The sequence below is a fragment of the Liolophura sinensis genome, chromosome 7 (genome assembly GCF_032854445.1).
Source record: "Liolophura sinensis isolate JHLJ2023 chromosome 7, CUHK_Ljap_v2, whole genome shotgun sequence".
Lineage (NCBI taxonomy): Eukaryota > Metazoa > Mollusca > Polyplacophora > Chitonida > Chitonidae > Liolophura > Liolophura sinensis.
Genome location: NC_088301.1, coordinates 48113588 through 48127688, shown reverse-complemented (window position 1 = coordinate 48127688; position 14101 = coordinate 48113588). Strand labels below are relative to the sequence as shown.

The window sequence follows — 14101 nt, the reverse complement described above, 5'->3', positions numbered from 1 at the left end:
GGTTTTGTACTTACTGTAGCTGTCATCATGTTGGTACCTTTCGCCCAGTACAGCGAAATTGTGGCACTCATTCACAAACTGTAACAAGTCAATGTTTTCAAACGATGGCGGTTACTGCGCACCATGCGCATGACAAACTGAACTAGGGGAGGTAATTAAGCTGATCAAGTTTAAACACGCTTGTGAACAACGTCACTGTAGGGCAAGGCACTGTGGTGTGACTAAAAATGCTTGGAAATGAGAGCGATCATAACATCAGAAATGAATACAATAAAACAAAACACTATTCTGCTGATATGGCTAATTATATTAGTAATCATTGCTGGTTAGCTAAATGAAGATCACTTCTTTGGTGATAATTACATAAATGGGATTTTGTTTGGCAATTTAGCGCTTGGTGTATAGAATTAAATGTAGGGTACCGTATCCCACACTATACAAATTCAGTATTGCCTATGTTTACCCTACCATAATGCTGCCCCCGTCGTATAAGTGAAACATTCAAGATTAAGTACGGTGTTAACACTACTGAAATAAATAAAGAATCAATATGGCTTATGCTCATTCACTGTATATTCTTGCAGGCTTGTAAGAAAAGTAGACCTAACGTTGGGCCTAACTTGGCCTACATGCATGGGGCAGCTTACGTATTTATTTGATTGGTGTTCTACGCCGTACGGGTAAGTAGGTCAACTCACACATATACTCACAATATAGCCAAACATTCAAACGAACCAGTGCTGTTACATATAGCTATAGTTAGTAGATGTGTGGCCAGCGCTATAGGACTACATAGAAGCCTACATGTACATGTGTACTCTTCTTCTGTAAAAACAAGGCCAGTGTTTTGTTTTTTTGGGGGTTTTTTTTTGGGGGGGGTCAGTTTTTTCAAACACGAAGGTTGAAATCCAAGGCTTTTTGGGCGAAAGGGCATGGTATCAGCTTTTTTGACGGGGATCGTTGAACGAAATATTTCACACACCGGTATACCCGATCTTTTCTCGTGATATCACGATTAAAACCATAAGTTTTATATCGTGGCTGATGATAAATAAGCAACCCGACATCTGAGCCAACACGAGAGAAGCTACCATCCAGTTCTAATTTACAGCCTTGATTTAACGATAACCGGTGACCTCTAACCCAGTCGCCAAACGTTTTTCCGGGAATGCTGTCCTTTGGGCTATCAAGTTAATAAATCGAAATGAAAAGTGGTGACCGAGTTTTACTTCTTTGAGATTATTGCGAAATATGTCCGAGATGTTTTTTTAAAAGTTTTTAAAGTTAGCCTGTGTTTGTTCATAAAAACATATAGTTGTCCCAAAATGTTTAGTTGCTATGTTAGGTTGACTTTCAGAGAACTCACGTTCATGTGGCCCTGAGGCAAGACTCAAGCGACATTCCGGCTGGGACAGAGCTACCACTGTTATCAATTTCTCTCACTTAACCACAAGCCCTAATCTACAGTAGCTTCAACATGAAATTGCCATGGACGAACCTTCTCGTGGTAATCATCACAATGACCTGTTTTACAGTGTCCGAGGTGAGTAAATTAATATACTTTACCATTTGTCGATCTCTTTTAAGAGTTGCATGTCCTGTAAACAGAATGTTGAGTGGGATAAAATTTTCGCGGCCCATCACCCTGCTCGAAGATGAATAAGAAAAATTCCATGCATGTCAGATGTTGATTTGAATTGTCCGATTCGAAAGTGTGAACGGGTGGATTAAAGTTGAAAGATGGCTTACCAATACTGGCTTTGACATATTGCCTTTCGGGCGTTTTAGGGAATCTGTGGATAGCAAAAACAAGGTAGGATTCGAGCCGGTTTTTTTAGTGAAATTGTCGTAGAAGTCTATATGATCGAAGCTGGGCAGAACGTCCGGCTTAGCTTTGGGCAACGCTCCTCACTTCCAGAATGAAGTATGAACTCGTTTAGTTTCGCCATGTGGTTCTAGCACAACTGTTTGCAATTAGAATTCGAGAAGTGACAAGTGCCGTCTTTGTTAGTGCCCACATGTCTCCAGCCCTGGGCCGGTTAGTGTAACATTTTAGTAAACATAACCCTGAACTCGAATCTGGAATAACGCCAGTGTTCTCAACAATAAGTGCGACACATAGCAATAGGCCTACTCATTCTACGGTTCACTTTTCTAATATAAAATTACAGATTTCTTACTCTGATTAGACACTTTATCAGAACGATGATTGAAGTTAAATTCTCGTAAAATGAATATACCTGTTATGTATTAAAAATGGTCAGTCCAAGCAACCAATTATACAGCTTACAAGTATATAGATACAAAGCATTAGAGACCAGACTGGGTCAGACTGACCCGGCCTGAATGCACGAAGGTCTATGCAGATATCCATTTCCATGCACGCCCTGCTATTCTTACTTGACTGATGTTTTCTTGTCGAATTGTACACATATGTGTATATCTCATTTTCGCTGCTCAGATTTTGTATTAATAAGGCGACTATCAAGCATGTACCCGTTTGGGCTATTGTGAAATACTCCATTATTCCATTTCTGAAAATAATTTCAGCTAGCCATTTCAACGCATCCAATCCATTCTTACCAACAGATGCCAGAAAAGCGTTAATTAGGTGATTCTTCAATGGCTTAGTTCATTTATTAAATCAGTGACTCGTGTTTCAATCAAGGTCGCGTTGTTTAGGCTGCGGCTTTAAGTCACACGGTTTGTCAGGCACCTGGCGAAGGTCGACGCTTCTCTTTCCTTAGGAGCACGAGGAGCACGAAGCTGTAGCATTAAATACAAGTCAGATAAATACATGCATGAATTTATAAATCTAATCCATTAGTTGCAAACTTTAGAACGAGAGTCCTGCTGCCTTAAATAACTTTTTAGATAGATAACTTTTTATTCGCTCTTAAGTGTGTATGCTGGAGATGGAACTTCATCGACATTTTAAAATCAGTAGTGCTCAAGGTACCTTTTGGTCAAAAAATCATTCCCGTACTAGACATGACGGTGAAAAAAATGATAATTGACGTTAATCAGTGGTTTAAGGCATGTGCTTGGAAATGAAGAAGTGGTTTTTAGTGATCAGGTTGTCACGAGGAATGTATAAAATAAGTTTCATCCTCGTGCTTAATCGTGCCCGATAACGTTGTTTAAGGTAATTCACCACAATTATTGATTTTTGACCTGTTCTTGATTTTGAGCATGGAGATGGAATGTAAGAATTACCGATAAAAGGTCAAGAATATGACCGATAAAAGTCATAATTAGCGTTAATTAGACTGTTCTTAGGTGGATTAGTGCATGGACTGGGCTTTTACTGATCAGATTAGATGCATAAAATGAGTTTCATCCTCGTACTCAGTCGTGACGGATAACATCTGTTTTGAATTATTTTTAACCCCACCCGTTGGGGTTGTCGCACTTAAGAATCACCATTTTGGAGTTTTCCCTCATGGGCCTGTATGTTCAGTGAGTCAAACCTTTCGTAGGCGACCTGACCGATTAACCTCTGCTAACTGCCGGACATAGTCCAGGACGCTATAACCATCTCATACGAGTAGCCTTCATCCTATTGCAAACACCTGTGCTTCATAAATCTAGCCAGTAGAGTGATGTATGTATGATTAAGAAATATACCACTTCGGTAGCTTAATAGAGCATCCGCCTGGAAGTCGGGAGGTCCGGAATCAAACTCTGGTCGGGTCATACCAAAGACTATAAAAATGGTACTTCATGTTGCCTTGCGTGGCAACGTTGGGCCGTTGTCGGTATAATGTGACTGATTGGGGTGTCATGTCTGGTGTCATCGGCATGATGCTTCAGTGGCGGCAGCGCTTTGGGCGCATAGACTCACCCTGCCACTAGAAGACACAGGCTATGTACTGTATCACATGACTCCTCGTCGTCATATGATTGAAAAATTGTTAAGTAGGTCTACAGCGTAATACCCCAAGCATACATGCATTAAGAAATACGGTTGCCTCCCTTTGTATGTAAACTCGTTCCTGTTCCTTGCTGTGCACAGACACTCGTTGGCGGTTTGGCATTGGAATTATCAAATCTGAGCGAGTGGTATTCGAGTACAAAATTTAAGCGAGTGATATTCGTACACCACTCCCAGTCCACATTTCCAAGACAATTGGAAATCGCGATTGCCCGAGATCCTGAGTGTTATACTCAGTGTATGAAATTTAAGATACTAAGAGTGATGGAGTTTGATGGAGTACGTTGGACACACTAATTCTCTTAACTAAAAATTGTGACATTGATTGAAATCATCACATTTTATACATGATCTAGCAAATACGGCGTGTCGAGATACATCCTCTCGTTTATTGACCTCAATTATAGGGTTTATTCTAACAGTTCATTAAGTGCTATAGTATTAACATCATACACGTTAAGCAAAGCACAATTAGGAAAAAGATGCAATTTTATGGAACTCACTGGTCTAGAATTACTTAAATGCTGTGGTGTCATTACATTTAAGAAACAGTAACATGAAAATAATGCAAAAGAACTTGGCCTTGGTGGCATTTACCATTTTAAAACTGAATGGTATCATTTATGAATATTAAAATCTTCTTGCTGTTGACGTGAATGTAACGGTGACCTGAACGACAATTAATGACGAAATTTTATCAGCTGAATACTTATGAAAAATAGTACTACAGAAAGAAGAGAAATCCCAAGTGGGTGCGTCTTTATATGGCATGTGTGCTTAAGTTCTCCCGTGAGACGTTTTTTGTTGATAAGAATCCACGAAGTGGTATTTGATGTAATGTGCTTAGTATACACTCATAGGATATTCATGGATGCTCTTGGATGTTAAAATAATGGGAATTACAATACCATTTCTTGCACTTGAATTACCAACAATATCATGATTTAACCAAGCCAGTGCTTATGTTATTGTGGTATCGCTACAATACATATATATCTTATTTTGGTATAATTATATTACCGCAAGAAATTAAGAATTTTCTTAATGTTTATTTTGCAGTGTAATACTGGGATGACTGTGGATACTCTACATATCCGGTCTGATATCGCATCCCGTTTCGCCACAACTCAGATCCGCAGCAACGTCCGGAACATTATGCCAAGTGACCAAGAAGTCAAATTCAACGTGGTAATACCCGAGGAGGCTTTTATCACGAACTTCTCTATGTAAGTATGATTTGTGGGCGTAATTAGAATGCGATCAGTCTGAACACTTTCTGTCGTCCTTTTTTATCGCCTTGAACGAAAAGCATAAAGACTACAGCACATCAAGTAAACCAGGGCAGCGATGAGAGTGTGAAAATTGGGTTTCTTGACAGTTGTGTAGTGTTTTATTCCAATTGTTCACGTGAACTCTGACATAGTAGTAAGATAGACGCACATATAGTATTATGGCATAAACCGAAATCTACCTATTAATCTATTTATTAATAGTTAAATATATATTCATACATCAATGCAAATAGCCCTCGCCTTTTATGTTCGGCGTAAATGGTTTATCAGTTCCGTACGGATACCCAGGGGAACACATAGTTTGCACCCCACTCGTCAGTCTGTCAGCCAGTCACACTAGCTTTCCGGACAATTTTTGAAAACGGTTCATCAGTTTCGGACGTTTTTTTTTTGGTCATATTTCCTCAATCTTCAACGAAATAATGACTCTTTTTTCCTGTTCTAGACTTTGATAGTTTCCCAGATTTTGTTTACAAAATTGTTATTTGTGTTGAATTCAAACTTGATATATAGCCTCACCATGACAAGTAACAGACCAAGACTGACTGTCTTGCTGTTTCATCGATTTCAACAAAATTATGGTCATTATTGTTCTGTTGTGATCTTTGACATGGCTGTTATTCTGGTGGCTCACGCCAGTAGGGAACATTTGGGTGCAGTTTTTGCAGTTCTCCCAAATGCATGTTAAATGTGTTTCTTTGTTATGGCAATCTTTTACCAGGACCATCGACGATAAAGTGTACAACGGCACGGTAAAGGAGAAAGCTCAGGCAAAGAAACAGTATCAGACTGCAAAACGTCGCGGGCAAAGCGCTGGCTTGGTACAACAGAAGTACGTCAAACCATTAATTCATCTCCACCTTCTCCAACCTATGTTACTGTTACTCATATTGCTCCTATCTGACGAAACGTGTTACGCCTTCTTTGTTAAAGTCATCTTTTGGTGTACCGTTACATTTTACCATTAATAACCAGCTCATTTTTTTAATGCAGCCTCTTGGAATGAAAACAAATAACGATGCATCAGATCATTATCATTATACCTTGAACTAAAGAATTTATAAAGCCGAACTTGTTATTTTTTAGGGGACGGGATACAAACAAGTTTACGATCTCCGTTAATGTAGCTGCCAATACAACAGTGAAGTTCAGTCTCAGCTATCAAGAGCTTCTGCGACGAAAGCTCAGCCTGTACGATGAAGTAATATATTTCCAACCAGGGCAGATTGTTCCTGATTTGAAAGTCGATATATTTATTACGGAGTCGAAAAAAATCAGCCAGCTAAACCCTCCATTTCTTCAAAATGAAGCGAAAGTGAAATGTAAGTAAACTAATTTAAATAACTAATGTAAGTAATGTATAATATGAATGTAGACATATTTTATATGTGTTAATAGCCCCTGTATTTTATGCCAGTGGCTGGAGCTTTTTGTAAGTAACTTCTTCGTATCCTTACTTGGAACAGGTGACCACCTTAACGCCCCTTCTCCATTTGGACAGAGTAGTTTCTTCAGAGGTGTTTCGACAGCTATAACCTTATCTGCAAGATTGCAGGCTACCGCACTGTACTTAATTTTCTTACTGACCGCAAGGGACTTTGGAAACCCGTAGTTTGAAGCCATTTTTACGCCCTAGGGAAAATATGGGAACCTTTTTATGCCTCATGAACTCATCGTAAACTGCATATTGAAAAACAAAAACAAAGACATCATACCCAATGTTATTACGAATGATTTGTATGCCTTTTTTCAAGTGTTTATGTTCGGGTTTTAAACGGCTTCCAGTATGAGAGATGTATCATTTACAGATAATATTTCACAAACCTCGATCAGCTGGCTCTCTGACAGCGAAGTCCACATCGCCTACTATCCTACTGTAGCTGATCAAGCAGCAGTTTCAGACAGTGGACTTTCCGGGCTTCGAATGGTGGTGCGCTATGATGTAGAGAGAAGCATGAGCGCTGGAGAAGTTATGGTAAAGGCGAAGTGTGAATTTAGATAAAGCCTAGGAACCTGTATGAGTTTAGACTGGATATGCTTACGAAAGACTGTATGAGTGTAAAAGACTGATGCATAGAGAATAAAACCAGAGAAGGGATGACATTATCATTGTTTATTCTAGTGCTGAAAATCAGCTCAGACCACTGTGCTTTTGGATCCAATGACCTCACAGTAATACGTGTCATACGTTTATACCATTTGAGGAATTGGCACGTAGTACTGGGAACCACTTTCTAAATGACATGTCCACATATGCTGGTTGTACTGGGCTCAGTATTTGATTTTCGACAATTTATAGCAATGTGTATTTTATAATTTGGCTTTCAGTGGTCCCAAACTTTAATCAATTTTGAAAGTTTTCAATTTTCTCTGCAGTATTTTTATTTGTTGGTGGAGATACTAAACATTCAGTAATTATTATATATAAAAACATAAAGGTAGTTTTTCATAATCACTTATCCAGCATAGCCATAGCCCTATGTTTAAAAATGGTAGAAATAATATATTTTTACTTGCAGGCTGTTGACGGATATTTTGTTCACTTCATCGCACCAAAAGGCCTGACTCCAATTCCGAAGCGAATCGTGTTCGTGCTGGACAGCAGTTCCTCCATGACTGGAAGAAAAATGATGCAGATGAGAAAGGCCATGCTGGCTATCCTTAAGGATCTCCATCAGGAAGACAAATTCAACATAATCGACTTCAATCATCGTGTGAAACCATGGAAAAAACAAATGATGCCTGTCACAAAGGGAACGCTTCAAGCGGCAACTAATTTTGTAAAACGTATGAAGGCCAGTGGATGTAAGTTTAAGATAGCGTAACATATCAATACAACTCACACCACAATTAACGTATTCCAGTTTAATGCGATCTAGTCTTCAATTTATTTGTGTTAACACGAAGTGGAATCAGAATCTGCCGTTTTCTGAATGGATCTAAATGAAAGACGCCATTCTAAAGCTGTTTATATCGTCCATAATGCCAGAAATGTTAAATTTTATACTATATATCGAGGATAGTCTATAATTATGCAATCGAATATTGGCGGTATCCTACCAGTATATCATTCGACAGGACTTACTTTCTTACGGTGGGTTTTCCCTGGGTTCTGCCCGGTTTCCTACCACCATAATGCTGGTCACCGTCCTATAAGTGAAATATTCTTGAGTGCAACGTAAAACACCAATCAAACAAATAAATAAATACCCTCTTTCGTTGCCGTTATCAGTAAACTCTTAAAAATTTCTTCTCTCCTTGCATTCTTCAGTTTACTGCAACACAGCGTGAATCTGTACAAAGACTGTAACGGTCACATTTAGTTTTGTAGGTGAAGATTGGTTTTATTTGAAACCAGTTTTTTCTTTTTTAAAATGTTTTAGCCACGAATATCGGGGAGGCCATGAAAAAGGGACTGGATATGCTTACGAAAGACAAAAGTGACGGCCTTCCCATGATAATGTTCTTGACGGATGGACATCCCTCCGTTGGGATAGTCAGGCATGACCGACTTATAACCAAAATCACAGGTCAGAACACTTTCGGTGCCCGGATCATGTCTCTGGCGTTTGGTCAAGGCGCCTCGTACTCGCTTCTGCAACAGATTTCCGGTAGAAGTCATGGGGTAGCCCGAAAAATCTATGAGGACGCCGATGCCGATCTCCAATTGGAAGGATTTTACGATGAAATTTCAACACCGATTTTATCCGAGGTGAAGATCAACTATCTTGGAGATTCCGTCGACAATGACACTGTCACTGTTACAGATTTCAACACGCTGTTCGAGGGCTCGGAAATAATCGTTTCTGGAAAGTTGTCTGAATCTTCAAGTCCTACTTTTGATCTCTCCCTTGCTGCAAATGTTGCAGAAGGAAACATCGTCTTGGACGACACAGTCGAAACAAGCATGACTCTTGGTCAAACGCCATCGGGCTCAGAGCTATCCCGTTTCACAGAACGGATGTGGGCCTTCTTGACCATAAAGCAGCTTTTGGAGGAAAAAGATTTTGCTGACCCGCAGCGTAGACTTGCGATTGAACAGAAAGTCACGCAGTTATCATTAAAGGTGAGCAAGTATATATGTAAAAATATGTTTCATTCACTCTATTTTGATGAGTGTCCTTTGACACGGCACCTCATCTCATTCATTCCAGAAAAACGCCATTAGAATAGTGACAAGTGAGGCAGCGTATCTCTTTGACATGGGTGTACCACTTAAGCTAATTAAATCCAATTCAGAAGAGGGTGACACCACTGCAGGCAGAGAGCGTATTTATCGGCAGGACATCGTAGAGTATAAAAGACTACTGAATTAAGAGCTAGACTGTGTCATAGTTGTATGGCAAATGGTTACACCTAACCTGTGAAATACGGCCTGTTGTCAAATTTGTTTGAGCCTGCATTTTATTCTAGCCGTTAAATGCTGTGTAAATGCTTAAATAATGAACTTAAATTTCCCTAACACCGTAGTGTAAGCAGAATTAGGCCGAACACTTAGTGATGTTAATGAGTTATATCGAGTTATGTCAAAATTCAAGTCAGTCTCATCACTACTTTCCAAACAAGTGTGAATGATTACTGAAAAGCTATGCACTTTTCTATATTTCTGTTTCATGTTAACAGTACGGATTCGTAACACCCTTCACATCCCTTGTTGTTACTAAAGCACAGAACGATGAAGTGTCGAACAACGATTCTCCAGAATCAAGTAAGTGGTATGAATAAGTTATAAGGGGTTATCACTGTAAAGATAATATACTGGAGAAATTCTATATTTTCACTTGGATATATATTGTATGAATCAAAGAAGGTCGTGTAATATAGGGCTAAGTGCAAGTATTTGAAATCGAATTAGGTTAGAAAAACTGTTTTCTTTCTTCTTTTTTTTTGGATAGAATGACTAGGTTATTGCAATACCGTTTGAACTCATAAATGATGTCTCACACACTGATCCCATACACAGTAAACACAAATAAGTAAATAAATTTGAATGGCTTAAACAAAAAAAATTGTAATAAAAATATCTATGAATAAAATCAGTCAGTAATCTGAGAATGTACTAGTTGATGTATTTATTGACATTCTCACCATCGACTGGACATCTGGTCACCAACGATTATGACAACGCTTATATATTCACTTTTGCATTGCTCTTCACTGACTTCTGATTTGGCAAACGTGGTATTGGTCATACAAGTTGCATAAGTTTCTGTTCGTTTTCAGCTTTGCCTCCACCTAATCGACAAAGGAAACCCGCAGGTAAGAGGCATTACATGCGATAAAACGTCTACTCTGAATGGCAATCTGTGGGTGAATCACTCTTCACATTCCAAATGTGTTATCAATTTCTTGACCACGAGTAAATGTGATAGAGCTTCATGTAAGTTGGTCTAATTTTTAACATCTTGAGATTCATAGACTTCAACCTTACGTACGATACTAGAAACTTAGATGAAGGACTATAGAGCATTTTTCTAAACGACAAAAATCAACAGTTTATAGTGGGTGTGTAGGGATTCGACCCACTAGTTTACTTTAAAGTTATGAAGAATTTATATAATCACCTCTGCAATAATATGACCTTAACTTTCTAGAAATAACATTGCTAATACGATTTGTTTACCTACGTGCTTGCTTTCAGGCGGGTCTTCGTCCAGTTCATCGTCGAGTTCATCATCTAGTTCACCATGGAAACCATCTACGGGCTATGGTAAGAGACATTGCTTGCAACAGAACTTCTGCACTGAAGTCCCACACTCGTACACCACTCATAAAAACGTAAAGAGACGATCTAAGTCGATAATTACTCGTCCCATATGATATAGATATATCAGTCGCGCTTTGGTTGCAACTGTCCATTAAAGTATCATGTTGATGTAATAAACATACATGATTGTACATGCTTATACAGCCCCTTGCAGCAATCACTCCATATTTCAAACGTATTTCTGGACAAGGTATCAAATACGATATAACTCTAACTGAACGGCTCAAAATCCTTCTTTTCTCTAGCGGACAATGATCCACATTTTGTGATGGCTCTCAAGGGATTGGAACTACCGATATGTTTTGATGTTATGGGACAAGATGGGGATGTCTTCAACCTTGTTTCCGACCCAGTTTCAGGTAAATAATATTTTAAGACTTACAGCATAGAGAGTAAAACCAGACCAGCGTCGACAGTGTGATATTAGAAGTTGGCAAATGGTCCCACATAACCGTTGAAATATGCCCACTTATCAGTTTACCTCAGTTAGGGATTTATTCTAACTGTTCATATAAATGCCCCATTGGTGGCTATTTACACGCCACCTAGCACCATAGTTTAAGCAGACTTCGGGAAAAAAAATTGCACTTATGTTAGTTGCAGTTTATTAGATGTCACTGGTCTAGAATTACTGAAAATGCTATGTTGTCATAACATTTATTATGCAATCGTATTAAAATATCGTAAATAGAAAAGACCTGAGAGACCAGCAGTCGTGGTTAAGGCATGAATACAGTATAAAAGACCTACAGCATAGAGAGTAAAACCAGAAGCTACGACAGCATGATAGTTGTGTAATGTTCAGATGTAACCGATGAAGGAGCACACTGAATAATGGCCAATTGTTCAAGAAATTATGAAAATTTCACCACACATAAATATTAAGGAGGGTGTCCTCATAATAATGCACTACTGCATCATTAGACGAAGATAATGTGCTTTCCAATATAACATATTAATATGGGCAACTGGGGTTCATCTACCACTGCACAGTGACTATTAAAGATAGAGGAATAGTTGGCATAGCCGTAGGGCATTAGTACGTTTGATGTTTTCTTGTTGTAATTCAACACTTTGATCTTAAAGAATAGATTAAAAAACTGATTACATTCATTTTGTGTATAGTCCACTTGTGACGGTTAAACCTGTGCGGTAATAAACTTAATATCGTTTCAAAAATTATGTTATTGAACACAGGTTTACAGGTATACAATTGTATGTGCGACGACTTCATTAAAAGTCCTCTCTTGACATATCTCTTCCAGTATTTATACATTTATCGGTGTGATATTTCTCAGGTATCGAGGTAGATGGCAAGGTATTTTCTCCACGCCTTCAGACTGAGAAAACGTTTTTTGGTACTATCATTGTGAAGACCAGAGATTATACGCTAAAGATCACACCACGTAACCTGATGATAGATAAATTGAAGCTAACATGGAAGGAGAACATGATGATCAAATGGCATGGAAAAACTATTGGATTCATGGGAAGGGACAACTTTACCTTGCACATCAGTAAGGCCACAGACTTCGTCATTATTAATCATCAGAGATTGATCAAAAATGTTGCGAAGGTGAAATTCCTAGGCTTCTATCTGAACAACGCTGAAGGCCTGTCCAGTTCGACAAATGGACTTCTTGGTAAGTACTTCACCATCTCACGTGGCTAGGCGTTTTATTAAAATATTTTCCTTTTTATTTGTGGATTAATTTGATTTTTCATCAGGTACTCAGAAAAAGAAAATTAGTCAAAAGCAGGAAAGTATCAAGGTCACATTTTTCCCCGGAACAATCGAATATCAAAAGGGTCTGTTGGTAAATTCTGAAAATGAAATTTCACTATTTTAATGTTTTTATTACTTATTCAGGGCTGTGGTACATGTATTCTAAGAGGTGAAATGCCCCCATAGAAGAAGTAAAACCTGAGACTTTCTGAGTATATAGAGTGCTGTCGTTAGCGAATGTGTCAGGCTTATATTGTATGTCGCACTTCACACCACAGCACTTTGCTGAAGGCAGTTTTTATGTCATATCATGTTGCATGTGTTTTACTTGAAGAATATAACAGATGGTGTACCGTTTAAAAATGCAGTCAAATGTTATAATGTTATATAACATAGTAAATCACCCGGAAAACATAATATTACCTCAGTTTTGCTGTTCATAAAAAATAAGTCGAAAGTGCTCTTTTAGTTAACCTAATGTCATATATCTTTTCTTCAAATTTAGGTGAATTCCGGCACAAGATGGTAGTGTCAGCAGATTTTCGGCCACTGAAACATACTGTGTTTTATGCTAATCTTGGTCTACTGAATGTGATGACGTCAGCAATCGATGTGGTGAAAGCGAGGTTACAGCAGCGTCCAGATCTGGAGCATGACAGGGTCATATCCTGTTGGAAAATCAACGATGGCGCTTTGTCCAGTGATACCAGTAGCTACCTTGTATATCGCCGGCGAGCAGCAGAAGAATAAACCTAATGAATAATAACCAGAGCAACCCTTTTCGCCACACTTTAACTTACTGTCTTGTTGTCCATGTTCGACCGTTGGCGTTATTGATCTATGTAGGAATACCCTTATATAAGGTATGAGAGCAATGGGTTTCATATTGATATTATGTAGTTTATATCATTATTCTGCAGCTTTGCTTTGAAGCTATAGTAAGAGAGACAAACGAACCAACTGCCGTGTTGAGGGTCTTTCAGCTTACATTTTTCATATGCTGAACTGAAGGTTCAGTGGTATGCGATCTTTGATGATTATTTTATTTTACCGGAAACTTACCATTGAAGGAGTTGTGTGTTCGATATGACAGTAATATCATATTATGAACAAACTGGTCTTTTGGCATGAGCTTCTCCATCCACTTTGTGTTTCTATACATACATATAGGCAACACTGAATAACTCTCTTCGTTCACCTGTGGTCAAAACTGTCATATTTCATTGTAATGCTTTTGTAATACCTTATTGATCGGTTTTTGTCTTTATTAATTTGTTCCGTTTGGTCATTAATTGTATTGATAAGATATTTGCATTTTTTTTTTGCACGATGGCTATTCATTATTGGACATCTTGGTATTAAAGAAACAATAGTGAACATCA

At 38.5% G+C, this 14101-nt stretch overlaps 2 protein-coding genes across 4 annotated transcripts in view; one reads left to right on the top strand and one right to left on the bottom strand.

Annotated features, from left to right (window-relative positions):
- LOC135471913 (POC1 centriolar protein homolog A-like) overlaps nucleotides 1-2380 on the bottom strand; it is a 20168-nt gene extending 17788 nt beyond the window's left edge. Inside the window, exons 1-3 of one of the 2 annotated variants that reach the window (XM_064751350.1) lie at nucleotides 1750-2380; nucleotides 1567-1598; nucleotides 15-78 (exon numbers count right to left, since the gene is read on the bottom strand). In XM_064751350.1, the coding sequence (XP_064607420.1) occupies nucleotides 15-71 (57 nt within the window). In that variant the 5' untranslated portion in view covers nucleotides 72-78; nucleotides 1567-1598; nucleotides 1750-2380. Of the gene's footprint in view, nucleotides 1-14; nucleotides 567-1566; nucleotides 1599-1749 lie in introns of those variants that run through there. The other variant, XM_064751351.1, reaches the window with a different exon arrangement.
- LOC135471912 (inter-alpha-trypsin inhibitor heavy chain H3-like) lies at nucleotides 721-14101 on the top strand. Of its 2 annotated transcripts, none has more exons than XM_064751347.1 (14): nucleotides 721-838; nucleotides 1346-1543; nucleotides 4994-5160; nucleotides 5948-6058; nucleotides 6313-6548; nucleotides 7035-7201; nucleotides 7746-8031; nucleotides 8610-9292; nucleotides 9850-9934; nucleotides 10450-10485; nucleotides 10868-10936; nucleotides 11239-11352; nucleotides 12292-12636; nucleotides 13225-14101. In XM_064751347.1, the coding sequence occupies exons 2-14, from the start codon at nucleotides 1478-1480 to the stop codon at nucleotides 13467-13469; spliced, it is 2610 nt and encodes an 869-aa protein (XP_064607417.1). In that variant the 5' UTR covers nucleotides 721-838; nucleotides 1346-1477; the 3' UTR covers nucleotides 13470-14101. The 2 variants fall into 2 exon arrangements, with proteins under 2 accessions (XP_064607417.1, XP_064607419.1); XM_064751349.1 differs by having other exon boundaries at nucleotides 728-838; nucleotides 1358-1543.